General features: G+C 73.7%; 2 protein-coding genes across 8 annotated transcripts; one reads left to right on the top strand and one right to left on the bottom strand.

The window, feature by feature from the left end:
- Nucleotides 1-372: 372 nt before the first annotated feature.
- On the bottom strand, nt 373-13,351 carry TMC8 (transmembrane channel like 8). Its single transcript, XM_036412215.2, has 17 exons — nt 12,787-13,351; nt 10,280-10,427; nt 9,258-9,406; nt 8,372-8,521; nt 8,003-8,088; nt 7,198-7,334; nt 6,020-6,167; nt 5,481-5,651; nt 5,116-5,255; nt 4,219-4,342; nt 3,803-3,900; nt 3,276-3,459; nt 3,032-3,162; nt 1,961-2,119; nt 1,550-1,628; nt 720-967; nt 373-657 (listed from the first exon to the last, which is right to left on the bottom strand). Exons 2-17 carry the CDS (start codon nt 10,417-10,419, stop codon nt 474-476), a joined length of 2,328 nt encoding a protein of 775 aa, XP_036268108.2. The 5' UTR covers nt 10,420-10,427; nt 12,787-13,351; the 3' UTR covers nt 373-473.
- Nucleotides 13,352-13,740: 389 nt separating this feature from the next.
- On the top strand, nt 13,741-24,616 carry TMC6 (transmembrane channel like 6). 7 transcript variants are annotated; one of them, XM_036412209.2, is made up of 21 exons: nt 13,741-13,939; nt 14,896-15,004; nt 15,104-15,255; nt 15,342-15,434; nt 15,686-15,844; nt 16,126-16,231; nt 16,311-16,395; nt 16,598-16,729; nt 16,960-17,150; nt 17,882-18,026; nt 18,860-19,014; nt 19,358-19,513; nt 19,592-19,673; nt 19,901-19,998; nt 20,439-20,528; nt 20,633-20,708; nt 21,841-21,974; nt 22,400-22,576; nt 22,788-22,866; nt 23,721-23,788; nt 24,308-24,616. In XM_036412209.2, the coding sequence occupies exons 2-21, from the start codon at nt 14,961-14,963 to the stop codon at nt 24,369-24,371; spliced, it is 2,286 nt and encodes a 761-aa protein (XP_036268102.1). In that variant the 5' UTR covers nt 13,741-13,939; nt 14,896-14,960; the 3' UTR covers nt 24,372-24,616. The 7 variants fall into 7 exon arrangements, with proteins under 7 accessions (XP_036268102.1, XP_045428086.1, XP_036268098.1 ...); XM_045572130.1 differs by having other exon boundaries at nt 13,742-13,933; nt 16,472-16,729; XM_036412205.2 differs by having other exon boundaries at nt 13,742-13,939; nt 16,472-16,729.
- The last annotated feature ends 1,858 nt before the right edge of the window (nt 24,617-26,474 follow it).

Raw genomic sequence — 26,474 nt, 5'->3', positions numbered from 1 at the left:
CCCGCATCCCAATGCCGGGCGGGCCCTGGAGGGCCCTCTTCACCCGCCATTTCCGTAGGTCAGCTCTACGGGGCGCAGGGGGGAGCAGGTGCGCCCAGGACAGGCAGGGTCCTGAGGATCCCGTCACTGAGGGGTCGCCCACAGAGAAGGCAGACGGTGGGGACGGCGAGGGAGAGGCCGCCCTGGGAGCCTTGGGGAGGGGGGAGGGGGGAAATGACGGCTGGGTCGCTCGCTGGGGGGTCTGGCTCAGGGTTCGGGGCTGTGTGCCCTGCGGGGTGCTCTGGCTGCCAGCCTGATTCCCCATGGGCGGGGGGGCCTCACATTTTACCACGCTGCTTCCCGAGGCAGACAGCTCCCGAGCCCTCCCCGTGGGTATTTATGACTGTATTCATGGTTATTATACCAACATATTATGTTTTAATCACAAAACAGCCAACGAAATACAAAACTTAAAGAAATAAGAAAAACACAAGCTATACAAAGAAATTAAAAAAACAGACCATAAACACAAGCTTCCATTTTTCTTCCTGCCCCCTGGGGTGTGTGTGAACCTGCTTTGGGGCGTCACCGGGGAGCAGGGCGTGGGGTCCGAGGGACTCTGGGGGGCGGTGGGGACTCTGGGGCGGCGGGGAGGCTCCAGACAGAGGGGGTTGGGGGGGGGGGGTGGGGATGGGGCGGGGGGGGGGGGTGGGGCGGGGGGGGGGGGGGGGGCTGGGCCGTACAGCTCCGAGCTGCTGGGGAAGCGGAACCTACAGGCGGGATCCGCGGGGGAGGGGGCGGGCCTGGGGGGCCTGAGGGCCTGGGGGGACCTGGGCCCCGGGGAGCCCGGGCAGGGGAATCCGGGGCACAAGGACTGCGGGCGCGAAGACGGAGAGCGAGGGGATGTGGGCCCCGGGGAGTCAGCGAGGCCCGGCTCTGGCAGCAGCCGGGACAAGTCCTCCACCAGGTGCCACTTCTCCTGCACCTGCTGCGGAGCGCCGGCCGGTTACAAAGGCGCACCCCCTCCCCCCCAGCGCCCCGGCCCGCAGCCCCCCCGAGCCGCCCCCCGCCCCCTGCCCCGCCCCCCGGCGCCGCTCCCCCCGCCCCCCGGCGCCGCCCCTCCCGTCCCCCGGTAGCCCGCCCCCCCGCCCCGCCCCCGCCCCCGGCCCCGCCCCCCGCTCCCCGGCCCCCCAGGCCCCGCCCCCCCGCCCCCCCCGGCCCCCCGGCGCCGCCCCCCCCGACCCCGCACCCCGGAGCCGCCCCCGCCCCCGCCCCCCCGAGCCCCCCCCAGCATCCAGGCCGGAAGCCGCCAGCCAGCCTCCCCGCGGCACGGCCCGCCGGAGGTCCCGCCCCCAGCACAAGCCACGTCCCCAGCCCCGCCTCCCCGAGCGAGGCCACGCCCCTATCGCCCGGTTCCGGTCCTAGACCACGCCCCCAGTAGCCCCCGGCCCCGCCCTCGGCCGCCCTCCTGTCAGACCCGGTCTCCAAGGCCGGGGCCACGTTCCCCGCCTCCACGGTCCCACTCCCAGCCCGGACCGCACTCCTCCCCTGGGTCCCCGCTCTCACTCACCCACACCAGCTGCTTCCGCAGCCCCTGGATGGCCCTGGCGTTGGCCTGGGACTGGGAGACGCACACGGTCAGGACGAGGCTTTGGATGGAGGGGTCCAGGTCAGTCACCCCATACCTCCTCCTCCCCTCCCGGGTCTGCAGACCCGGCTTCCCCTCCTCCCACCGGCCCTCAGGCCTCGGCCGGGACAACGGCCATAGCCTCGCCAGTGTCCAGCACCTGCGTCCGGCACTGGCCGCCCGGCCAGGGAGGGGCTGGTGCAGGTGAGCCCCAGGGCTGCCAGGCTGACCTCGGCACAGGAGGACCCCGGGCCCTGCCTCCCGGGCACCCCGTGTCCGGCTCCCGCGGGGCTGGCTGGGTGCCATGGAAGGACCCCCTCCCGGGCCTCGCTCGGACCCCGCTCCCCAGGGTACCTGAGCAGGATGAGGAGGGGGAAGCTGAACGCCTGGGAGCCCAGGTAGCCGAGGGCCTGCTGTCCGGGGGGCGGCAGCCGGAGCGCCGCCAGCTCCAGCACCACCTGCCAGGGCGCCGAGTAGTTGGCGAAGAGGCCGCAGCCCCGGGAGGAGTGGATGCTGCGGAGAGACCAGCGTCAGGGCCGCCCCCACCCCGAGCTGCCGTCCACCCCGCAACCTCCGCCCGCCCCCAGCCTCCCCTACCCCCAGCCTCCCCTTGCCCCAGCCTCCCCTCCCCCCTGCCTCCCCCTGCCCCCAGCCTCCCCTCCCCCCAGCCTCCCCCCGCCCATCAGCCCTCCCCCCGCCCCTCAGCCTCCCCCCGCCCCACCTCCCTTCCCCCCAAGCCTCCCTTCCCCCTCTGCCTCCTCCTCCTGCCCCCAGCCTTCCCCTCCCCCCCTCCCCCCTGACTCCTCCCCTGCCCCCCAGCGTCCCCCCGCCCCCCTCCCCCCCTCCCCCCGCTCCCCTCCCCCAGCCTCCCGCACCCCTCAGCCTCCCCCCGCCCCCAGCCTCCCTTCCCCCCAGCCTCCCCTCCCCCCTGTCCCCCCCCCCCCCCCCCCCCCCCCCCCTCCCCGCCCCCAGCCCCCCTCCGTCCCCCCTGCCTCCCCCTGCCCCCAGCCTCCCCCCCCCCCTGCCCCTCCCCCCAGCCCTCCCCTCACCCCCAGCCTCCCCTCCCCCCTCAGCCTCTCCCCTCCCCAAGCCTCCCCTTCCCCCCAGCCTCCCCCAACCCTCAGCCTCCCCCCACCCCCAGCCTCCCTCCCCCCCAGCCTCCCCTCCCCCCAGCCTCCCCCACCCCTCAGCCTCCCCCCACCCCCAGCCTCCCCTCGCCCCAGCCTCCCCTCCCCCCAGCCTCCCCCACCCCTCAGCCTCCCCCCGCCCCCAGCCTCCCCTCGCCCCAGCCTCCCCCACCCCTCAGCCTCCCCCCGCCCCCAGCCTCCCCTCCCCCCCGCCTCCCCCCACCCCCAGCCTCCCCTCCCCCCCCGCCTCCCCCCGCCCCTCGGCCTTCGCCCACCCGCCTCCGCCCTCGGCCCGCACCTGCTGACCACGTAGGCCAGCGGCAGGGCGGCCAGCAGCAGGCCCAGCACCAGCACCAGCTGGAAGAAGAAGGTGGAGCTGGAGGCTCGGAACCTCCGCAGGGACGCCTTGCAGTTCCTCAGGAGCGTGTACTGGGGGCAAGCACCCGGGGGCGTCAGGGAGCGGGCGGGACGGGGGAGCAGAGGCAGGGGGAGCCCCCAGGGTGCCGCCGGGCTCCCCGTCCCCCGCCCGCCCCGAGGCGCACCTTCTTGATGTGGAAGGTGAGCGCCAGGAAGACGCTGTGCAGCAGGGGCAGCAGCGGGCAGTAGAAGAGGCCCATCCAGACGACCGTCTGCCCCGCCACCACGTCCAGCACGTTCGTGGGCACCAGGAACTGCTCCCGGCCCAGCCAGGCCCAGAACCGGCCCCGGAGCCGCTCCGCCAGCACCCTGGGCACCGGGGCCGCTCACCACCGGAGCGGGCGGCCCCAGACCGTCCCACACGGCCACACGGCCACACGGACACACACGCAGAACCGCCGCCAACGGACACACACGCAGAACCGCCGCCAACGGACACACACGCAGAACTGCAGCCACGGGGACACACACGCAGAACCGCCGCCAACGGACACACACGCAGAACCGCCGCCAACGGACACACACGCAGAACTGCAGCCACGGGGACACACACACACACACACACACACGCAGAACTGCCCTCCCGGCTGCAGCCAAGGGCCACCCCAGACACGCCCGGTCCCTCCCCGGATGGGGTCCGCACTCGGCTCACCGCCTGGGTAGGGTGACCAGGAAGGCGAAGGCCACGGTGAGCAGGAAGTTGAAGGTGCTCAGCTTGTACAGCTCCTCGCCCACCGAGTTCTCCCAACACTGGGCAGAGGGGTTCTGGTCACCCCCCGGGGCAGCCCCCACTCACCCACCCACCTGGGGGCACCCTGTGGACGGGAGCCTTGCCCGGAGGCTGGAGGGACTGCTGGCAGAGCCCCGCCCCCAGGGTAAGGCACGCAGGCAAACCCGACCCCCGGGCTGCCACCCTGCACTGTGCCGTGCGGTGCAAACAGCACCCCCTGGAGGTGGGCCCAGGTACGGGAGCTCTACCCCCTGCCTCTGGCAAAGGGGAGACCTGGAGGAGCCAGGAGGTCAGAGGGGCGGGAGGTCAGAGGTGGGAATGCCCACAGGGACAGCCACCTGGTAGTCACAGGCGTTGTAGCCGTGGGACTCACAGCTGGTCCTGTTGCGGCCGAGGCACAGCACGGTCTGGCCCAGCGAGAAGGAGAACATGCCCAGGCTGGCCAGCTTCAGCACCACGCACCTGCGGGCGGGCGGGCAGGCCGGGGCCCGGTGTGGGTGTGGCTGCTACCCTCCGAGCCCAGCCTCCTTCCCACCCGCCCGGGCCGCGGCCACGGTCCCCAAAGTGTGTTCCCCGGCACGCTGGCCTCCGGATGGTTCACAGGAGAAGGGTTCTGTTTGTCCATCAGTTTGGGAAACACTGCACGGCCCGGCTGTCCTTCCCCGACACCCGGCTGGGAGACGCACTGCCCAGATGGGCCTTTCCATCCTTATTGATGGCAGGGGAGACGTCCCTCGGCCCGCTAACACCCGCCCCCTCACTGCCTGCGGTGTCCACACACGTGTGTGCTATGGCGAGCTTGCCCTTGGCCAGCGCGCTTGTTCCCTGTGAATCGCGTGTCCTCCTCGTCCAAAGGGGATGGATGAGGAGGCTCTGGCTTCACAGGTCACGTGGGGGTTGCCGAGGGAAGGTTTGTAGGCCCCCGGGCGCCCCAGAACTGTGTGCGCCCCATGTTCCTGGTTTCCCTACGTGTGTGACGCTGGTTCATTCCCAGCTCCCGCTGGCTCACCGGCCGCGGAGCCCTCGGCGTGGCTGGTGCCTGGCCCAGCCCGCTGTCCGGCTCTGGGCAGAGGGGACGTCCCAGCAGGCTCCCGGGCACGGCGTGTTCTGAAAGCACCTTTCTGCCTGCCCTGCTTGGGGCCCTGGTGCCAGGAGACCACCAGGTGGGGCAGCTGCTCCCGGGCCTCAGCGCCCCGCCTGCCCCGGGTCCCGCCTGGCACCAGGGCGGCGCTCACCAGAGGAGGATGAGGTTGACCTCGGTGTTGGGCGGGTAGCTCTCCAGCTGCACCAGGAACACGAACAGCAGGGGGCCCAGGAAGTTGACCAGGGCGATGACCCCGGGGGGCAGGTACTGGAGCAGCACAAACAGGGTCTCCTGCGGGGAAACGGAGGGGTGCCATGGGCTGGGTGCGGTAGCTCCCCTCCCCGACTCCCCTGCAGGGTAACTCTGGGGCAGGCAGGCCCCGCGTCTGGAAGGCCCGGGCGAGGCCTGCCCACAGGGAGAGCCAGGCTGATGGGCCCTGACTGGGCACACTGCTTTAACCACCCTGAGCCTCAGCTTCCTCCTGTGCCACCTCCCAGCCTGGCCAGCGCCCCGCACCTCCTTGTTGTCCTGCGAGTACTTGGTGGCCCAGAAGATGGCGCTGATGGCTCCGACCACCAGCAGCCCGAAGAGCACGTTGACCCGCAGGTGGGAGAGCAGGTGGCAGGCGCGCTGGGCCCGCGTCCGCTGCTGCGCCAGCTGGAAGCGATGGCCCTCCTCCAGCTCCACCTGCGCGGGCGAAGCAGAGGCGGGTGGCGCCAGGGTCTCGGCAGGCCTGGGGTGACCCTGGGGCAGGGCAGGCCCAGGAGTGGCAGCTGCTTTTACCTCCCTCCTGCACTGCAGGCGAGCAGGTGAGCTCGCACACCTACACCCGCCCAGCCTCTGCCACCTGGTGCAACACATGTGTACGCATGCACATACTCGACACACATACATGCACTCGTATACATATCACATGCCCTCTCTCTCTCTTACACACACACATGTTCACACGTGCATGCACACATGCCCCAACACACATGCCCCCAACATGCTCACACACACACATGCCCCACACACATGCCCCCAAACACACACACACACACACACACACGCACCTTGAGCTCGTTGCTGATCTCATGCTGCTTGATGGTGGCCGCCTCCAGGCCCCGGATGCAGAAGTCCCAGGAGGAGAAGACCTTGGTGCTGAGCGGCGCCCGGTACTCCTGGCCCAGGAACAGCTTCTGGGGCAGCTCCCTCACCATCCTGCAGGGCAGGAGCAGGCCTGTGGGAGGGCGCCTCCGCCTGCCAGCCTGGGCCCAGCTCTGGTCTGGGTGGGGGAGGGGGCCCAGAGGCAGTGGCCCGGGGCCCTGAGGGCTGCAGCCGGACCGGAGATTGTCCCCAGGAAGCACCTATGCGCCTTACTGGGCGAGAGCCAGGACCCTGCTGCCAGCTTGGGCGGGCCTGTGCCCAGGGCGGGGGGGCTGTGCCCAGGGCGGGGGGGGCCTGTGCCCAGGGCGGGGGGGGCTGTGCCCAGGGCGGGGGGGCCTGTGCCCAGGGCAGGGGGGGGCTGTGCCCAGAGCGGGGGGGGGCTGTGCCCAGGGCAGGGGGTGGGGGGCTGTGCCCAGGGTGGGGGGGGCTGTGCTCAGGGCGGTGGGCGGGCCTGTGCCCAGGGCGGGGGGGCTGTGCCCAGGGCAGGGGGTTGGGGGGGGCTGTGCCCAGGGCGGGGGTGGGCCGTGCCCAGGGCTGGGGGTGGGGGGCTGTGCCCAGGGCAGGGGGGGGGGCCTGTGCCCGGGGCAGGGGGTTGGGGGGGCTGTGCCCAGGGCGGGGGGGTGGGGGGGCTGTGCCCGGGGTGGGGGGGGCTGTGCCCGGGGCAGGGGGTGGGGGGGGCTGTGCCCAGGGCAGGGGGGGGCCTGTGCCCGGGGCAGGGGGTTGGGGGGGCTGTGCCCAGGGCGGGGGGGGGGGGGGGCTGTGCCCAGGGCGGGGGGGTGGGGGGGCTGTGCCCGGGGTGGGGGGGGCTGTGCCCGGGGCGGGGGGCTGTGCCCAGGGCAGGGGGTGGGGGGGGCTGTGCCCAGGGCAGGGGGGGGCCTGTGCCTGGGGCAGGGGGTTGGGGGGCTGTGCCCGGGGCGGGGGGGTGGGGGGCTGTGCCCGGGGTGGGGGGGGCTGTGCCCGGGGCGGGGGGCTGTGCCCAGGGCAGGGGGTTGGGGGGGCTGTGCCCAGGGCGGGGGGTGGGGGGGCTGTGCCCGGGGCGGGGGCGGGGACCAGCCTGTCTGTAGGGTGCGAGCAGGCCGCTCACCGCCGCAGGGTCCCGCAGAAGCAGAGCAGCAGGCAGGCCAGCGGGCTCAGCAGGTAGGCCAGGCGGATGCTGTAGGCGGAGCTGCCCTCCGGCTCCGCCCGGTAGGCGCCGTAGAAGAGGTAGGTGTTGCTGAAGGCCTGGGACATGGGGAGGACCGTGGGGAGGACCATGAGCATCAGTCCCTGTGGCTGGGAGCTGAGTGCTCGCTGACTCACAGTAACCCCGTCAGGGAGGGGCCTGGGGGGCGGGGGCAGGGCGGTGGGGACGGACACGCTCCCTCCTGAGGCTCCGAGGCCGCTCGGCGCTGAGGCAGAGAAAGGCCGTGTGGCTCTGGGGACGAGGGCCGGGGGTGCTCATCTCAGAAGCCTGCCCGCGTGTCCCTCCCACTCCATGCAGCTGGGCCCAGCGCTGTGGGCACTCTTCCCGGCCTGGCTGGTGCCCGGCGGCCTCAGCTCTCTCTGACCCCACCCCTGGCCTGGCCAGTCTGTCTACGGAAGGCCATCCCCCCGAGAGCCAAAATGCCGCACAGCCAGCGTGGCTCAGCGGCTGAGCCTCCGCCTGGGAACCAGGAGGTCACGGTCAGTTCCCGGTCAGGGCACAGGCCCGGGTTGCGGGCTCGATCCCCAGGGTGGGGCGTGCAGGAGGCAGCCGACCGGTGATTCTCATCATTGACGTTTCTCTCTCCCTCTGCCTTCCTCTCTGAAACCAACGAGCAAATGAACAAACAAGGAAAAGCCACAGGTGCTGGAGAGAGGGTCACTCAGGGGTCCACTCCACCAGAGCGGTCGCAGGACGGAGCACTCACCCTGCCCGTGAGCACATTCCAGAGTCGGGAGTGGAAATTGGGAGCGGCGGGCGGGGGCTGGGGGCCACCAGGGCACTGGAGGGCTGCTGAGGAGGGAGAGGGCCAACAGCAAGGGGTCCCCAAGGCGTAAGGGAGGGTGTGCCCCGCCCACTCCTGGCCTCAGCCCCCGGGGATGGGGGGGCCCTTGCTGTGCAACAGGCCGGTCAGGAAGAGTCCTTGTGGACCCAGGGAGAGGGACCCCCAGAGACCCCGAGGGTGGGGCTGTCCCAACACTCCGAGACCGGGACCAGCCCAGTGCCTGGCCCCCGGGGTGCGGGCCCCGGGGTGCTGTTCCCGGGGTGCAGGCCCCAGGGTGCGCCCGGCACTCACTGAGGTTGAGGACGGGGCCTGGGCCCGGCGGGCGGAGCCAGACCAGGGGCAGCAGCACGAAGCCGGCGGTCAGAAGCACGGTCAGCAGGTTGAGCATCAGCAGGAAGCGGAGGAAGGTGAAGTAGGACTGGATCCCGGTGCCAAACAGGCCTGGGAGGGCAGCGGGCGGGCAGGGGCACTGAGCCAGGCTCAGCGGGGCCCAGCGCCCTGCAACCGGCAGTCCCTCTGATGTCCACCAGGGGGTGCTGCCGCCCACCAGGGTTGGGCCCCAACTCAGGAGGGGTGAGGAGGGTGAGGGGGGGGAGGGGGGTGGGGGGGGTGAGGAGGGTGAGGGGGGTGAGGAGGGTGAGGGGGGTGAGGAGGGTGAGGAGGTGAGGAGGGTGAGGGGGGTGAAGAGGGTGAGGAGGGTGAGGAGGGTGAGGGGGGTGAGGGGGGGTGAGGGGGGTGAGGATGGTGGAGGGGGTGAGGGGGGTGGGGGGGGTGAGGGGGGGTGAGGGGGGTGAGGGGGGTGAGGGGGGTGAGGGGGGTGAGGGGGTGAGGGGGGTGAGGGGGTGAGGGGGGTGAGGAGGGTGAGGAGGGTGAGGAGGGTGAGGATGGTGAGGAGGGTGAGGAGGGTGAGGAGGGTGAGGGGGGTGAGGAGGGTGAGGAGGGGGAGGGGGGGTGAAGGGGGGGTGAGGGGGTGAGGGGGGTGAGGGGGGGTGAGGGGGGGTGAGGGGGGTGAGGGGGGGTGAGGGGGGTGAGGGGGGTGAGGGGGGGTTGAGGGGGGCGAGGGGGGCGAGGGGGGCGAGGGGGGTGAGGAGGGGTGAGGACGGCGGGCTGGCTGGAGGGGGCCGAGGGGAGCAGTGGACACAGACTCCAGGCGGGGAGGCGGGGGGGGGGCTCTCACCCCCGATCTCGTAGAGCGCCCCCTCCCAGAGCCCGAAGCCCTGGGCCAGCCTCCGCGCTGCCCCCTGCAGGCGCCGCCCCGCGGCCGCCCACCGCCGCCGCCACCGCTGCCAGCAGGAGGCCTCGGCCCCCTCGGGCTCCCACAGCTGCCTGGATGGGGGTGACGGGGCACCCTCAGTCCACCGTGCCACCCGGGGGCAGAACCAGGCGACTCCCACCCCACCCTCCACCCCACCTCAGCCTGGGCTGTGCCTGCCCCGCACCCCGGGCACCCGGGCACCCCCAGGCTGTGCCCTCCCTGACCCCGCACCCCCCGGGCACCCCCCGGGCTGTGCCCTCCCTGACCCCGCACCCCCGGGCACCCCCCGGGCTGTGCCCTCCCTGACCCCGCACCCCCGGGCACCCCCCAGGCTGTGCCCTCCCTGACCCCGCACCCCCGGGCACCCCCGGGCTGTGCCTGCCCCGCACCCCCGGGCACCCCCCGGGCTGTGCCCTTCCTGACCCCGCACCCCCGGGCACCCCCCGGGCTGTGCCCTCCCTGACCCCGCACCCCCGGGCACCCCCCGGGCTGTGCCTGACCCGCACCCCCGGGCACCCACCAGGCTGTGCCCTCCCTGACCCCGCACCCCCGGGCACCCCCGGGCTGTGCCCTCCCTGACCCCGCACCCCCGGGCACCCCCCGGGCTGTGCCCTCCCTGACCCCGCACCCCCGGGCACCCCCCGGGCTGTGCCTGACCCGCACCCCCGGGCACCCACCAGGCTGTGCCCTCCCTGACCCCGCACCCCCGGGCACCCCCGGGCTGTGCCCTCCCTGACCCCGCACCCCCGGGCACCCCCGGGCTGTGCCCTCCCTGACCCCGCACCCCCGGGCACCCCCGGGCTGTGCCCTCCCTGACCCCGCACCCCCGGGCACCCCCCGGGCTGTGCCCTCCCTGACCCCGCACCCCCGGGCACCCCCCGGGCTGTGCCCTCCCTGACCCCGCACCCCCGGGCACCCCCCGGGCTGTGCACCCGGGCACCCACCGGAGGAAGCGCCGGTCCGCCATGGCGTAGGGCAGTGAGCGCAGGGGTGCCCAGGAGGAGCACAGCCGCTCCACCTCCGGCTCCCACAGCTCCTCCGCCCCCGGCTCCGGCTCCCGCTGCACGGACCCCATCCGCTGCATCTCGCCGTCTGTGGGAGGAAGGCAGGACGTGCTGGGGAGCACCCGGTCCCCCCTCCCCGTCCCCGTCCCAACGGCCGACCCCACGGGAGAGCCCGGTCCGAAGGCGGCCAGGACCCGAAGCCGGGTGGGCCAGGCCCACCCCCCCACACCTCCCCCCGCCCCCATCTCAGCCCCATCCCGGCCCCCGGCCCCCGGCCCCCATCCCGGCCCCTGGCCCCCATCCCGGCCCCCGGCCCCCATCCCGGCCCCCGGCCCCCGGCCCCCATCCCGGCCCCCAGCCTCCACAGCTGACTCCCCCGGGAGCCGGCCGGTCCCCAGACCCCCTCCAAGCAAACGGGGACCCGCCCCCAAGGAGGAGGCGCAGCTACCGGCCATCGGTGGGTGCCCCATGGGGCAGAGGGGCCTGCCAGGCCGGCGCAGTGGCCCCGACTCGGACCCCCGCCCAGCAGCCCCGGGCCTTAGCCCTCAGCCCCCCCCCCCCCGCACTCCCCTCCCCGCACACCTGGGCCCGGACCCGGACCCTCTCCCCCGCGGGACCGCGGCCCGCAGAGGGCGGTCACATGACAGGAACCCCGCTCCCGGCTCCCCTCTGTCCCCCCGCCCGCCCTACCTCCGTTTCCTCTGCTCCCCCGGGCGGGCGGCTTCCTGCGGCCGGGGGCGCTCCCCTCCCCCGCGGTGCCCGCAGCCCCCCAACCCGGGCCCACTCCCCCGGCTGCGCCTTCCCGGCCCCCAGGGCGAGAGACAGGTCAGAGCCCGCTCCCCCGGCCCCGGCCTCTCCCCCAGCCTCTGCCCCAGCCCCGGCCCCGGCCCCAGCCCGCTCCCCCAGCCCCAGCCTCTCCCCCAGCCCGCTCCCCCGGCCCCAGCCCGCTCCCCCGGCCCCAGCCCGCTCCCCGGCCCCGGCCCGCTCCCCCGGCCCCGGCCCGCTCCCCCGGCCCCGGCCCGCTCCCCCGGCCCCGGCCCGCTCCCCCGGCCCCAGCCCGCTCCCCCGGCCCGCTCCCCCTGCCCCGGCCCGCTCCCCCTGCCCGGCCCGCTCCCCCGGCCCGCTCCCCCGGCCCCAGCCCCCAGCCCGCTCCCCCGGCCCCGGCCCCGGCCCCGGCCTCGGCCTGCTCCCCCAGCCCGCTCCCCCAGCCCAGCCTCTCCCCCAGCCCGCTCCCCCGGCCCCGGCCCCGGCCCCAGCCCGCTCCCCCGGCCCCAGCCTCTCCCCCAGCCCGCTTCCCCGGCCCCGGCCCCGGCCCCAGCCCGCTCCCCCGGCCCCAGCCTCTCCCCCAGCCCGCTCCCCCGGCCCCGGCCCCAGCCCGCTCCCCCGGCCCCGGCCTCTCCCCCAGCCCGCTCCCCCGGCCCCGGCCTCTCCCCCAGCCCGCTCCCCCGGCCCCGGCCTCTCCCCCAGCCCGCTCCCCCGGCCCCAGCCTCTCCCCAGCCCGCTCCCCCGGCCCCGGCCTCTCCCCCAGCCCGCTCCCCCGGCCCCAGCCTCTCCCCCAGCCCGCTCCCCCGGCCCCGGCCCCAGCCCGCTCCCCCGGCCCCGGCCTCTCCCCCAGCCCGCTCCCCCGGCCCCGGCCTCTCCCCCAGCCCGCTCCCCCGGCCCCGGCCTCTCCCCCAGCCCGCTCCCCCGGCCCCGGCCTCTCCCCCAGCCCGCTCCCCCGGCCCCAGCCCGCTCCCCCGGCCCCGGCCTCGGCCTGCTCCCTCTGGCGGGGGAGCGGAGCCTGGCCCCTGCGGTGAGGGTGGTGGTGAGGAGTGGGTGGGGGTGGCGGGGCCCAGCGGCCCTCGGAGGGCGGGAGGGTGACTTGGGGCGGCGTGTTAACTCCACCTGGTGGCTGCGCTGGGGGGACCCCGTCCGTGCCGCCCCCGGAAGGGGTGAGAGTCACCGGCCGTCTCTCTCCTGGGACCCCAGGCCTGGGGTCCTGCCCCTCCCTGCCCCCCTCCCTCCCCTGTGGCTCTCCTGCCTCCGGCCGTGTCCGTCCCGGTGGGACGGGGAGCAGGGAGCGTGCGGACAGACGGGCAGGGGTCCCACTGGGCCCAGCCCAGGAGGGCTCCCCGGAGGCGGCGGCCTTCTAGGTGAGGTCCTGCAGGTCCCAGAAGGCAGGGGCTCGGCCCGCAGGGGTGGGGAGCAGTGGGAGGAGCGACGGGGCTCCACGCTGGGCTGCCCGGCGCCTAGATCCCGCCTAGCCCGCCGCCTGAGGCCCCGCTGACGGCTGTGTGACAGCCCCCGCCCCCCAGCGAGCTGCACTCGTGCTTCCTCTCCGGGCCTGGCCTTGTCCACCTGTCCCTCCCTCCGGGGGGCGCCCCGTGTCCTCCTCGGCTCCCTTCCTCCCGCCGCCCTCAGAGTTCTCGGACCTAACGCCCCCCCCCCGCCCCCCAGACCCCGCTCACCCCTCCTCTGGCCTCCTGCCGGGCGGCCTAAGGCCAGGCTGCTGGGCAGCGCCCCCGGCGGGCAGGACCCCGGCCTGGGGGGCGACACCCGGGGGCCGCTGAGCCCCTCTGCCTCAGTTTTCTCATCTGCGAACTGGGCGGCCTGTGCCGGGCCTGGCTCCTGCGGAGGAGCCGGAAGCCACGGGGACGGCCCCCTCCCCGGCAGCAACAGGAAGCGCCTCTGCTGTCTGGTCTGGCCGATCCCCGGGGCCACGCCCAGAGGGAGCTAACGGTCCCCGGGGCCTGAGTTAAAGGAAGGACTTGCCCAACCCGGTGTGGCAAGGCCTGGCCGGGTGCGGCTCCCGGTCCTGTTGTTCGTTCTGAGGCCCGGGGTGCGGCTCCAGGGCCCCTGTTGTTCGTTCTGATAAGCAGCCTGCCGGCCGGCGGGCCCTTATCGTCCCCAAACGTACCTCGCGTCCCACAGAACGCGGACGTGAGCCAGAGGTGGGGTTCGGTGTGGACACTGCCTTCCCCGGCCCAGCCCTCAGGGAGGGCGAGGGGGCCGAGCCGGGCGGAGAGGAGCGGACGGTGGGGTGGGTGCGCCCCAGGCCCGGCCCGGCCGTAGCCAGGGGCCTGCCTCCACGTGGGCAGAGCAGCTGTGGCCTCTGGCCCGGCCGCCCGGCCGCCCGGCCCCTCCGCCCCCTGACCGAGCCCCGCCCTCGGTGCCCAGCGGCTTTCCGGTTCGGTGCCTCCAGCCGCCTCCAGGTAAGAGCCCAGGTTGGGGGTTGGGGGTGGTGGCCTCCCCCAGCCCTAGGCCCCGTTCCTGGTGGCTGGGCGCCGCCCCGCCAGCCTCTGGGCCCCTGGGTGCGGGGCCGAGTTCCCTCTCCCATGTCCCGGGTTTGACGTGGGAGGGGTGGGGGCCGGACCGCAGCCCCGGAGGGTGAGATGGGCGGGGCGGGAGGCGGGTCCCTTGGGCAGAGGCCCGGCTGCGGCTGGTCCTGGGCATCGGCGTCAGGTATGGGCTGCCCTCCGTGGACTCGCTGCCTGACGGGCCCCACCCCGCCGCTCCCTGCCTGGCTCAGGGCTCAGGAATGGTGCACCCGGAAACTCCCCGGACCTGCCCGGCCTGAAGTGGGGTGCCAGCCAGTCAGTCCCGGGCAGTGCCCAGGGGCCCGGTGAGCCCCATCCCCCGGGGAAGTAGCTTCTCCACCTCCCCCCCTGCTCCCCCCACGCCCGCGCTGTCCTGTGGGGAGGGGGGTGGGGAGGCCCAGCGGAGCTGGGCTGGGAGGGTCTGGCTGAAGGACAGGGTGACCCGCCGTCTGTGCCCTCCACCCCTTTCCAGGCTGAGGTGGGGAGGGGCCGGGACTGTGTGGGTGCCTGGCACCCGGAGTGAGGACCCTGTGTGGGCACAGTGCCCGCAGGACCTGCTCTGCCTGGGCACCCGCCCCGTCCCAGGCAGTGCTCCGGGGGAGGGCTGGGGGCGGGGACAGGGGGACGAGGCGGGCAGACCCTGCGGAGGCAGCTGCGGAGCGCTGTGCCCGCCCCCCGCCCACAGGAACAGGGCCCGACAAGGCCTCCTGGTTCGTCAGCGGAGCCCTCCGCCCGGCGGCTGGACAAAGACAGCCTGTCCACCGCCCGGCCCTCCCCCGCCTGCTGCCCGGAGGCCTGCGCCTCCTGAGCTGTGCCTGCAGCCCTGCAGGGGTGGGGGGTGCCCGCTGTGTGTGTGGGGGCTGCTGGCTGGGTGGGTGGGGAGGAGGTGGCTCAGGCTGTTTTGCCCGGGCTGAGGGCTGAGGCGGGGTGGTGTGGGGCTGAGGCGGGCGGGGAGGGAGGGTTTCCTGTGACAGGAAGCAGCCGGGTTACGGGCGGGCACAGCGAAGGCCTCAGAGCTGCCTGAACTTCTCACCCCAGCGAGGTCCGCGCCCACGGCACCTCCCTTCCCACCCTCCTCCCTCCTTCACCGGCCCCGGAGGGGTCCCTCCGTCCACTCTGGGCTTGTTTGGGGCCTCTCACCTGACCACGTGCTTGGCGGTGGCCGGGGCCGGGCGGGGGTGCCTCCCACAGTCGCCGGGGGGCGGCCGGCTGGCGGGGGGCCAGGCCTGGAGGGCCGTGTGGGACCCGCTCCCTCCCCAGCAGATGGGCAGCAGGCGGCTCTGAGCAACTCCGGAGGCTGAGCCGGGCAGGCGTGGGCGGCAGGCATGGCCTTCGTCCTCCATGTCCCCCAGGCCCCCGAGGACCAGGGGTAAGTGCTTTGGGCTATGGGCTGGAGGGGCCGCCCAGGGAGACCTGCTCAGCCACCCCTCCCTCCTGTCTCCCCCCTCCCCTCCCCTCCCCTCCCCAGCAGCCGGGAGCCCAGCCCCTGCGAGGAGAGCGAGGAGAGCGAGCTGCACTTCTCCTTCCACCAGCTCATCCAGGAGCAGAGCCGGGGGCCCGGGGAGGACCGGCTGGAGCTGCCGCCCCGGGCGCCGGGGCCCGGAGCCGCGGGCGCCGCGGGTGAGCCGGCCCGGCCGGGCCTGGAGGCCGGGGGCTGGGGTTGGTGGGAGGTGGCCGAGCTCTGGACGCGGCTCTCTGCCCCACAGCCAGCCACCACCAGGCCCTGCAGGCGCCCGAGCCCGCCGCCCACAGCCCGGCCACGCTCCGCATCCTGGCCAGCATGCCCAGCCGCACCATCGGTGAGCGGCCACCACTCTGCCTGCGCCCGCCGGCCGGCAGCCCCTGGCCGGTGGCTGTCAGGGCACCTGTGTCCACGGAGCCCCCCTCCCCCTCCTGCCCGCTGCCCCGAGCCCGGCCGGCCGGCAGCCCCCGGCGTCACCGGGATAAAAATAGGCGCCTGGGAACCGGGCAGCGAGGGCGGGGCGGGCGGCCCGGGCGGGCGGGCAGGGAGGCCGCCGGCCGCTGACGCCCTGATGCCCGGTGCCCGCAGGCCGCAGCCGCGGCGCCATCATCTCGCAGTTCTACAACCGCACGGTGCGGCTACGGCGCCGGGACAGCCGGCCGGCGCTCCGGGGCCTGGGGCGCTCGGCCCGGCCCAGCCTCCGCCTGTACGACCTGGAGCTGGACGCCACGGCCCTCGCCGAGGAGGGTGAGTGGCCGGCCGGCGGGGGCCCAGGCCACTGGGGACCTGGCCGAGGTGGTGGGGGCCGGGAGGAGAGGGGGTCCAGGAGCCGGGCACTGGGAGGAGGCGGGGAACTTAGGGGGGGCTCAGGGTGTGTGTGGGGGACATGGCCGAGACAGAGACCATCCAGGCCTGGGTCGGGGGGCAGGGGCCTGGGGTGGGCAGCAGGCCGGCCTGTCCAGGGGCAAGGCCACAGCGGCGGGCGGGAGGGGTGCTGGGCACCCACGGGCGCCGGCTCTTTCCTGCAGAAAAGCGGGTGCTGCTGGTGAAGGAGCTGCAGGGCCTGCCGCTGGCCCAGCGGGGCCACATGCTCCGGGGGATGCCCCTCAGCCTGGCCGAGAAGCGCTGCCTGCGGTCAGTGCCCGCCTGGGCCCAGGGCGTCCGGGGGGCGTGGGGCCCCTGGGCCGGCCCTGACGCCCCGCCTCTGCCGCAGAGAGGAGACGCGGGCCCCAAGGAGGAGCCGCGGCCGCCCCGGGCCCCTGGCCTGCTGCAGCCGCCTCCGCTACGCCTGCGCGCTGGTAGGCCTCCGCCGGGCCCTGGGGCGGGGGCAGCTGGGCCCGGACCCGCCTCAGGACCCCGGTGCTGTCCCCGCAGGCCCTGCACGACCTGGGGCTGGCGCTGCTGGCGGGGCTGCAGGCGCTGGCGCCCTGGCACTATGCCCTGAAGCGCATCGGCGGCCAGTTCGGCTCCAGCGTGCTGTCCTACTTCCTGTTCCTCAAGACCCTGCTGGCCTTCAACGTGCTGCTGCTGCTCCCCCTGCTGGCCTTCCTGGTGGGCGTGCAGACCGCCTTCCCGCCCGCGCCCCGGGGCCCGCGCCCTGCCTTCACCGGCCTGGAGCTCCTCACCGGAGGGGTGAGGGCTAGGGGCATGGGGCCGTGGGCACCCCCTGGTCTCCCCTGGGGAGACCCCCCCGCTGTGCCTCCAGGGGGCCTAGGCAGCTCTCCTGTCCTGATGCCTGTGGGGCCGGGGACGGCCGAGGCCTGTTGTCCACCTCCGAGCGTCCTGCGCCCCCTCTGTCCCCGAGGCCGAGGGAGGTCTGGCCTGGGGAGGGGAGTCCCTGACCCGGCCTGGCCTCCTCCCAGGGCTGCTTCACGGACACTGTCATGTACTACGGCCACTACAGCAATGGCACCCTGAACCAGCCGTGCGCCGGCCCGCCGGATGGTGGCCAGTGCGCCCCCGAGGCAGCCAGCCTGCCCTACAACATGCCCCTGGCCTACCTCTTCACCACAGGCACCGCCTTCTTCATCACCTGCCTCACCCTGGTCTACAGGTAATGGCCTCCGGCACCACTGATCCGTCCAGCCACCCATATACCCACCCATTCATCCACCCATTCGTCTATCCATCCACCCACCCAGCCATTCATCCATCCATCCATCCTCCATCTATCCACCCACCCACCCACCCATCCACCCATCTACCCATCCATCCATCATCCATCCACCCATCCATCCATATTTCCATTCATCCATCCATCATCCATCCTTCCACTCTTCCATCCTTCTACCCATCCCCCCAGCCCCCCTTATACCCACCCATTCATCCATCCCTCTACCCACCCACCACCCACCCGTCCCTCCCTCCCAGAAACACTCACTGTGCTTGGGGCAGGAAGGTAAGCGAGGCGCTTGCTGTCAGGGGAGGAGACAGACCAGGGGAGGGGTGTGTGCCCAGGACTCATGGAGCACTGGGGAGGGGTCAGGCTGGCTTCCAGGGGAGGGGCCCCGGCCTCAGAGGCAGGTTCAGGGAAGGAGTTCGGTTTTGGGAGAGTCAGTGCAAAGGCCCGGAGGTGAGCTGACCTGCTCCAGCCCTGTCCCAGCCGAGCGGCCGGCCCTGTCTGACCCTTCCAGCCAGGAGGCCCTGGTGGGCTCTGTGCTTGCACAGGGCTGGCCCGGAGTGGCCACAGGCCCACACCAGGCGCCAGGTCCTGCTGCCTTCGGGCCTCCTCTTCTCCCCTCACCCTCCCCTTCTCTCCCTCCCCCCCACCCCCCGTCCTCACAGCATGTCCCACTCTTTCGGGGAGAGCTACCGGGTGGGCAGCACCTTGGGGGCCCACGCCATCACCGTTTTCTGCTCCTGGGACCACAAGGTGACTCAGAAATGGGCCTCCCGCCTCCAGCATGACAACATCCGGACCCAGCTGAAGGTGCGTGTCCATCCCTCTCCCCCCCCTGGGGCCACCCCACCTGAGTCCCTGCAACCCCAGCCACTCAGCTCTCCTAGACCTGGATGGGGGGGTCCTCAGTGCCCCCCAGGGCCGAGAGTGGTCAGCAGCCCCCCGGTCCAGTCTCCTGTCCGCGTCCCCCTGGGGCAGCCCGTCTGTTAGCGCCCTGGGGGAGCCATGCCAACAGCAGACTCCGCTCGCCGCGGGTGTGTCTGGGGCTCTGATGGGTCCTGTGCGGCCTCCCTGTGTCCCCCCCCGCGCCCCCCGCGCCCCCCCCCCCCCCCCCCGCAGGGCCAGGGCCGGCTGCAGAGGGCGCGGGCTAGGCTGGCTCCGGGGCCTCTCCTGTCCGTATCCCTCTGGTCCCGGCCCAGCGGCTCCTGCTGGGAGGTGCCCGCTCGCCCAGCCGCCCAGGGTGGGAGGCTGTCTCCCCGGCCACGGGGCTCAGCCCTGTCCCCGGCCAGAGGGCGAGGGCAGCTGGGCTGGGCCTCACGGAGACCCCTCCGCCTTCCGGGGTTTGTGCTGCAGGGTGGGGCTTCGCTGCCCTCGGGAGCTCCCTGGGGGCCCCACCCACCCGCAGGACCGCTCAGGAGGGTGGGAGAGGTTGGGGAGCCTGGGTGGCAGCAGGCTGACACGCGCAGCCTTGGGCCCACGTGCTGTGCTGCCTGCAGGGAGACGGGCCGGAGCTGGGGGCACAGGCGGCGGCATTGGGGGTGGCGCCCTCGGTCCGCTCGGGCCCGGTGTCTGCCGGTGCCCGGTGCCCCGCGCCCCGGGTGCGCGGCCGGGAGGCTGTGGGGACTGAGGCCCGCTGCCCGCAGGAGCTGCTGGCCGAGTGGCAGCTGCAGGGTGGCCGCCAGAGCCTGTGCGGGCGGCTGCGCCGGGCAGCCCTGCTGGCGCTCGTGTGGCTGCTGTGTCTGGGCATCACGCTGGGCTGCACCGTGGCCGTCTACACCTTCTCGGAGCACCTGATCGAGGTGAGGGGCTGGGGCGGCCTCAGGGCCAGACATCCCCGCGCGGGGAAGGGTCCCGCTGACCGCACCTGCCCGCCCGGAGTCAGCCTGGCCCGCCCTCTGCACCTGGGCCGGAGCCCGGAGCCCTCCCGGAGCCCCTCCCTCAGCCTGGCCCCCCCCCACCCCCCCACTCTCCCTTTTCTCTCCTGGTCTCCTCCTGTGGGGTTTGAACTGAGGCCTGGGGGGGCGTACCTGGGGCGGTGCTCCCGGCCAGCTCCTCCTCTCCTGCTGAGAACCCCAGCCCCCAGGCCCGCGGTGGACCTGCCGCCCAGTGGCCGGGGCACCGGGTGACCACCGCCCCTCCCCGCAGAGCCCGGTGCGTGCGGACCGGGAGGCCGCGCTGCTGGCCCTGCCCCTGGTGGTCTGCCTCCTCAACCTGGGGGCGCCCTACCTGTTCCGCGGCCTGGCCGCCCTGGAGCGGCACGACTCTCCGGTGCTGGAGGTGTACGTGGCCGTCTGCAGGTAGGCGGCCGGCCTGGCGGGCCCCGGGGCGGCCTCTACCCCAGGCGCCCCCTCAGCCTCTGCACCCTCCCTCCGCAGGAACCTCATCCTCAAGATGGTCACCCTGGGGATCCTGTGCTACCACTGGCTGGGCCGCAGGGTGGCCACGCTGCAGGGCCAGGTGCGGGCCGGTCTGCGGGGTGGGCGGCTGGGTGGGGGGGTGGGTGAGGGTGGGGGGCCTGGGCGGGCGGCTGGGTGAGGGGGGTGTGGGTGACGGGCGGAGGGCCTGGGCGGGCCGGGAGGCCAGGCGGCTGGGTGAGGGGGGCCTGGGAGGGCGGGCGGCTGGGTTGGGGGTGGGTGGGTGGGGGTGGGGGCCTGGGCGGCCAGGCTGACCCCGCCCTCCCGCAGTGCTGGGAGGACTTTGTGGGCCAGGAGCTGTACCGCCTCACGGTGCTGGACTTCCTCTTCGCGCTGCTGGACACGCTGTGCGGGGAGCTGGGCTGGAGGTGAGGCCGGTGACCGGAAGGCTGAGCGTCCTTCCCTGCGGCCGCAGGCTCTCAGGCCGCCGCCCCCGGGGCCCCGTCCCCGCCCACAGCCGCTCCTGTAAGAGCCGGACGTGGGGAGCCCGAGCGGGTGGAAAGGAGAGGGGTTCGCCCCGATCTGGACCATCTGGACGGCCTGTCGCAGGGCAGCGCAGAGGGAGGGGAGGGCCGGGGGGGCGCTCTCCCCGCCTGTGCCCGTCCAGGCCGTGGGCTCCGGGCGCAAAGGGGCAGAGGCGGGGCCGCACCGGGCGTGCGGGCAGGAAGGACTGAGGCGGAGCCGCGCAGGCAGGCTCCCAGGTGCCTCCCCCTCGCACCCGGGGAGCCCGAGGTGGGCGGCAGGGACGGAGCCGGGTGTGGGGCCCTCGGGGCGGTGTCCGGGGCCCGCTGAGCCGGCTGCTCTGCAGGCTCATCTCGGAGCGGCTGGGGCGGGGCAAGCCCGAGTTCGACATCGCCCGCAACGTGCTGGAGCTCATCCACGGGCAGACCCTGGCCTGGTGAGCGCGCGCCGCGGGCCGGGGGCGGGGCGGGCAGGGGCTCCCGTCCGGCCAGGCCGGGGCAGCACGGGGCCGGGACCCAGCCTCCGGTCTGCACCCCCCAGGCTGGGCGTCCTCTTCTCGCCCCTGCTGCCCGCCGTGCAGATGGTCAAGCTGCTGCTGCTCTTCTACGTGAAGAAGGTAGAGGCGGGGGCGGGGGCGGGGGCGGGGGCGGGGCGGGGTGGGGGCGGGCGGGGCGGTGGGCGGGCGTGGGGGCGGGGGCGGGGCGGGGCGGGGCGGGGCGGGGCGGTGGCGGGCGTGGGGGCGGGGCGGGGCGGTGGCGGGGCGGGGCGGGGCGGGGCGGGGGCGGGGGCGGGGCGGGGTGGGGGCGGGGCGGGGCGGTGGCGGGCGTGGGGGCGGGGCGGGGCGGTGGCGGGGCGGGGCGGGGCGGGGCGGTGGCGGGGGCGGGGCGGGGGCGGGGCGGGGTGGGGGGCGGGGGCGGGGGCGGTGGCGGGGCGGGGGTGGGGGCGGGCGGGGCGGTGGCGGGGCGGGGCGGGGGTGGGGGGCGGGGCGGGCGTGGGGCGGGCGGGGCGGGGCGGGGGGCGGGGCGGGGCGGGGCGTGGGGCGGGGCGGGGCGGGCGTGGGGGCGGGGCGGGGGCGGGGCGGGCGTGGGGGCGGGGCGGGGCGGGGCGGGGCGGGCGTGGGGGCGGGGCGGGGCGGGCGTGGGGGCGGGGCGGGCGTGGGGCGGGGCGGGGGCGGGGCCAGCGGGGCCAGCGGGGCCAGCGGGGCCGCTCAGCTGGTAGGGTGGCCGCGCAGGGCCGCCCTGTGCCTGTGCCTCGCCCCCTCCGGCACGGCCGCCTCCGCAGGCTGCGAGCACCCGCAGTCCATGGCTCAGGGCAGGGCGCCAGGAGGGGCCGCGGCCGTGGGAAGCCGGAGGGCTGCTCGGTGGGTGTGAGGACCAGCCCTGGCCGCCACGGGCCGTGCCCGGGGACAGCGGGACTGAGCCCGCGGAGGTGCTGGCAGCAGCAGCCCTTGTGCAGCGAGTGACCTCAGCCCCCCCTCCCCGGGGCCCCTCTGCACCAGGGCCCCCGCCATCGCGGCCTCCCCTGGGCTCAGGCCCTGAGTGTCTGCCTCTCGCCTGCCCACCGTCCTGTCCGGGGGCCTCGCTCAGGCCCCCCCCGCCCCCCCCCCCCGTGAAGCCTGAGGGGGCAGGGGAGGCCTGAGGGGGCAGTGGAGGCCTGGGGGGGCAGTGGAGGCCTGGGGGGGCAGTGGAGGCCTGAGGGGGCAGTGGAGGCCTGAGGGGGCAGTGGCCAAGCACAGCCTTTGTTCCCAGACCAGCCTGCTGGCCAACTGCCAGGCGCCCCGCAGGCCCTGGCTGGCCTCGCACATGAGCACCGTCTTCATCTCGCTGCTCTGCTTCCCCTCCTTCCTGGGTGCGGCCATCTTCCTCTGCTACGCCGTCTGGCAGTGAGTGGGCACGGCCATGGGGGCCACCGGGTTCGGGAGGTGCTGCTGGGGGCCCGGCTGGGGCCGCGGGAGGCAGCCCGGCCCGGCCAGGCTCCTTCCCCCTGTGGAAGGCGGCCCGGCAGGGTCTCCTCTAACGAAGCCGGTGTCCTGGCTCTCCCGCCCCCTCCCCTCCTCTCTTCCCTCCCCTGCCCCTTTCTTCCTCTCCCCCGTCTGCATTTCCCTCCCTGTCCCTCCCCCTTTCTCCCTCTCTCCATTCCTCCCTCTCTCCATTCCTCCCTCTCCCTCCCCTCTCCCTCCCCCTTTCTCCCTCTCACTGCCCCTTCCCTCTCTCCATTCCTCCCTCTCCCTGCCCTCTCCCCCCCCTTTCTCCCTCTCACTGCCCCTTCCCTCTCTCCATTTCTCCCTCTCCCTCCCATCTCCCGCAGGGTGAAGCCCTCCAGCCTGTGCGGGCCCTTCCGGGGCCTGGACAGCATGTACGAGGCGGGCAAGGTGTGGGTGCGCCGCCTGGAGCGGGCCGGGCCCCGGGTCTCCTGGCTGCCCTGGGTGCACCGCTACCTGGTGGAGAACACCTTCCCCGTCTACCTGCTGTCAGCGCTGCTGCTGTGAGTGCCGGCCCCGCCCTCAGGCCCCGCCCCTCCGCCGACCACGCCCACGCTTCCCCTGGCCCCGCCCCTCCCAGCCCCAGCCCTCCTCACGGTCCCTCCCGCCCCGCCCTCCTCACGGCCCCGCCCCTCATACCGGCCCCGCCCTCCTTCCACCTCTCCGGGCTCCTGGGGGCCGGCCTGATGCCTGGCGCCCCCGCCCCGCCCCCAGGGCCATCATCTACCTCAACATCCAGGTGGTGAAGGGCCAGCGGGAGGTCATCAGCCTCCTTAAGGAGCAGATCAGCAACGTGAGTGCCCGCCTGGCCCCCTGGTGGTGGGTGCTTCTGGGCCTGGGCCAGGTGGGCGAGCTGAGGGTGGGGGTGCAGAGCAGCCACGAAGCAGCCCAGCTCCGCCCCACTTCCCTGGGGGCTGCGACCCTGGGCCAGGCCAGGCCCTGCTGCTGGCTGCCTGCCGGGGCTGAGCCCCTCGCCCCCTCCCCCCTCCCCGGCTGGGGGCTGCAGGTCTGAGCTCAGCCTGTGCCCAGGGCCTCCCCTGGGGCCTCCTGCCCGCCTTCTGCTCCCCAGAGCGGAGGAATGATGCTTCGTGTGGTTTAAGCCACTGGTTTGTGGTGATTGGTTAGAGCAGTGGTCAGCAAACTGCGGCTCCCAAGCCACATGTGGCCCTTTGGCCCCTTGCGCGCGGCTCGGGCCTTAGAACCGTTTCTTCAAAATAGACTCGCCCAGGCCGAAAACCGGCTTCTGCCCAGGGGCCACACAGTTTCAGTCGCACGGTACATGCGCGCCAGCACGTGGTATTTTGTGGAAGAGCCACATTCAGGGGCCAAAGAGCCACATGTGGCTCGAGGTTTGCCAGCCACTGGGTTAGAGCAACGATGGGAGCAAACATAAGCCCCATGACACAGGCAGTCTGACCCCGGTGACACGGTCACCGAGGCTGGCCTGGGGCCCTTTCCCTTTTCCCCTTGGCCGCTGGGAAGCTCAGGCCTGTGAACACGCCCACTGCCCGGCTCTGGGTTTGGCTCTGGGTCTGTTGTCCTTGTCGTGGTCCCTCTTTCCCCTTCTCCACACTTTGCTCACCTGTGAGCTTCCCCAGGGCGGTCTGGACAGACGGACGTGTCTGTTCTCTTGCCTTCGTGTTCTAGGAGGGGGAAGACAAAATCTTCCTAATCAACAAGCTTCACTCGGTCTGCGAGAGGAAGGAGAGGAGCGGGTGAGGGCTTTGGGGGGAGGACGGGGCTGTGAGTGGAGGGGGGTGGGAGGAGAAGGCTGCTGCTCCCTGGGCCCCCCCCCCCCCCCCCCGCGGGCATTGGGGCAGAGCCGGGCGGTTACACTGGTGGGAAGGGAAGTGCTGCCTGCGGGGTGGGTGGAGCGGCCTCATGCCCTTTCCCTCCTTCCTCCCCGCCACGCCCTCTGTAAGCTGGGGGCAGCCTCGCTGGCCAATCTCCTTTCCCTGCCCCTTCTCCCCTGGGCCAGCCCCCCTCGCCCTTCCTCACAGTTACTTGTGGTTGAGCCCAGGGAAGGGAGCTGAGTTCAGACAGACAGGCAGACAGAGGACGCCTAGGCCGGGGCAGGCTAGCCCTCAGGGCGGAGGTCCCTGGCTCCTCCCGCCTCCTCCAGCCCTTCCTGTCTCCGGAGCCTCTGGACTCTGGGCAGCCTGGCCGCTGGGTGCTGCCTCCGTGGGTGCAGAGTGCAGAGCCCCTGGCTAACCGTGCCTCCCCCTCCCCCCCAGGGCTGGCAGGACCCAGGAGGTAGCGGTGCCCCCGGCCGGGCCTGCAGACCACCGGGAAGCCTAGCAGGACCAGGACGGGCCTGGCAGCACTGCATGCTCACCCCCGGCTCAGTTCCCACGGCGCTGTGGAACGGGAGGGAGCTGGAGCGGCACCCCCCATGGACCTGGCTGCGTGGGACTCTATTTATTCTCATTATATATGGTTGGCGCCAAGACCGGTGTGGCTCAGTGGATAGAGCGTCGGCCTGTGGACTGAAGGGTCCCAGGTTTGGTTCCGGTCAAGGGCATGTACCTTGGTTGCGGGCACATCCCCAGTGGGGGGTGTGCAGGAGGCAGCTAATTGATGTTTCTCATCGATGTTTCTCACTCTCTCTCCCTCTCCCTTCCTCTCTGTAAAAAACCAATAAAATATTTTTAAAAAATATATGGTTGGTAAAGCTGAAGCCCCACTGCCCAGGTGTGTGGGGCCTCCTGCCCCCGCTGCCCCGGGGAGGACTGCAGGCCTGCATGTGCCCCTCAGCTCTCCTCCTGGTCGCCGAGGCTCCTCTCCTTGCCACTCAGGGTCCTCACTGCCTCGCCAGGTGCCCGGGGGCTGCATGGCCGTCCCCAGGTGCCCGGGCGTTTCAATACTGACAACCTGGGCTCCAGCGATCAGCGCGGGCGCCCTCTGGTGGCCAAGCTCCAGGCGGCAGGCCAGATGCGGCCCAGCTTGAGGGATACTGGGATCAGCCTGAGCCAGGGGTGCACCAGGCGGGCAGGGGAGGCGAGCCAGGGTGACACGGCTAGCAGCTGGGTGCCTTCGTGGTGAAGGAGTGGGGGCAGGTTTAGGGAGGGGCTGGGATGACATTGGGTACAGGAACCAGCCAGGCCCAGGGGCAGCTGGAGCCAAGGCCCGAGGCAGGAGGGAGTGATGGGTCCTGCCAGGCCGTTGGCAGAGCCTGTGGGACTGCAGGAGCTGGCCAGGCCCTGGGAGGGGAACTGGGCGGATGGCACTGGGGCCCACTGTCCCACATCTCAGGGACCTGAAGAGCGATGCTCGGGCCTGGGAGAGGGGGGCCAGTCGGACGGACGGTGACGGCACCCCACATCAGCAGGGCCAGCTGGCCCCTCCCCAGCGTGTCCCCAGGGAGCTCCGTGCTTGCAGATGTCCAGGGGACAGAGGCCTACCCAGCGTCACCCCAGACGCCTTCCTGGCTGTGGCAGGTGGACACTGACCACTGCCGGCCTCACCACCGGAGACTGAGTGAGCCGGGCCCACCTGCCTCACATCCACTCTGAGGGGGGCGAGCAGCGTGAGGCGGGGAGGCTCCGGGCATCCAGAGCCCGGGGCCGCTGTGCCCGGGCGGGTCTGGGGCCGTGTGACAGTGTGGCGCCTGCTCCGTCTAGGGGACGGTCCCTCCGGAGCCATCGGGCCGCTGCCGAGCAGCCTGCCGGCCTCCGTGGTGGAGGCCAGAACGGGCCGCTCTGAACCCGTCCTCGTGGTCCCAGGAAGCAGGCGTTCTTGTCACTGTGGCTGCCAGGCCCTCCGGGCACAGTGTGGGCACTTTGGACCTCAGCCTTCTCCGTGTCCCCCACCCGCCCCTCGCTCCGCCGGCTCGCGGTGAATGCCTCCTCCGGGAAGCCCGCCGTGTGCACTGGTTCCTGAGGCCCCGGCTTCTCCCAGAGCCGGGCATGGCTGCTGGCTCCGCGGGAACCACACACGCTCTCGGCAGGGCAGGCTGGTGGCACTGGCGTGGCTGCCCAGGCTCATCCCGGGGAGAAGGTCAAGTGCATGGTCTGGCATTCCTCTTCCTCTGGCCTTTCCTCCTGATGTGGCCCCCTTGGTGCTTCCTCCTCCGCTTCCTCAAGCCAGGAGCTCACCGCCTTCCCTGAGGGGCCACGGGCTGTGCTCCTGACAAAAGGAGGACTGGCCCCGACGGGTGCTCCGCCCTCGGGCCTGAGGGCCACCGGTTGTGGCCGCAGCTTCGGGCCGCCAGGCGCTGAGAATAGGATGTGCAAGAAGGAAGCAACCGTCCGGGAACACAGGCGGCCATTTCTCCCCATTCCTGATCCCGATCGGGTCCCAGGTGACGGCCGACTCCAGGCCAGCCTGCTGCCCGGGCTGCTGCTCAGGGCAGCCCCAGGGCGTCACCTGGATGGCGGGTGGGCGACGGGCATGGGTCCTGCA

Source organism: Pipistrellus kuhlii, unplaced genomic scaffold (genome assembly GCF_014108245.1).
Source record: "Pipistrellus kuhlii isolate mPipKuh1 unplaced genomic scaffold, mPipKuh1.p scaffold_m20_p_44, whole genome shotgun sequence".
Taxonomy (NCBI): domain Eukaryota; kingdom Metazoa; phylum Chordata; class Mammalia; order Chiroptera; family Vespertilionidae; genus Pipistrellus; species Pipistrellus kuhlii.
The sequence above is the reverse complement of the archived record's forward strand: the minus strand, read 5'-3'. Positions and strand labels throughout refer to the sequence as shown.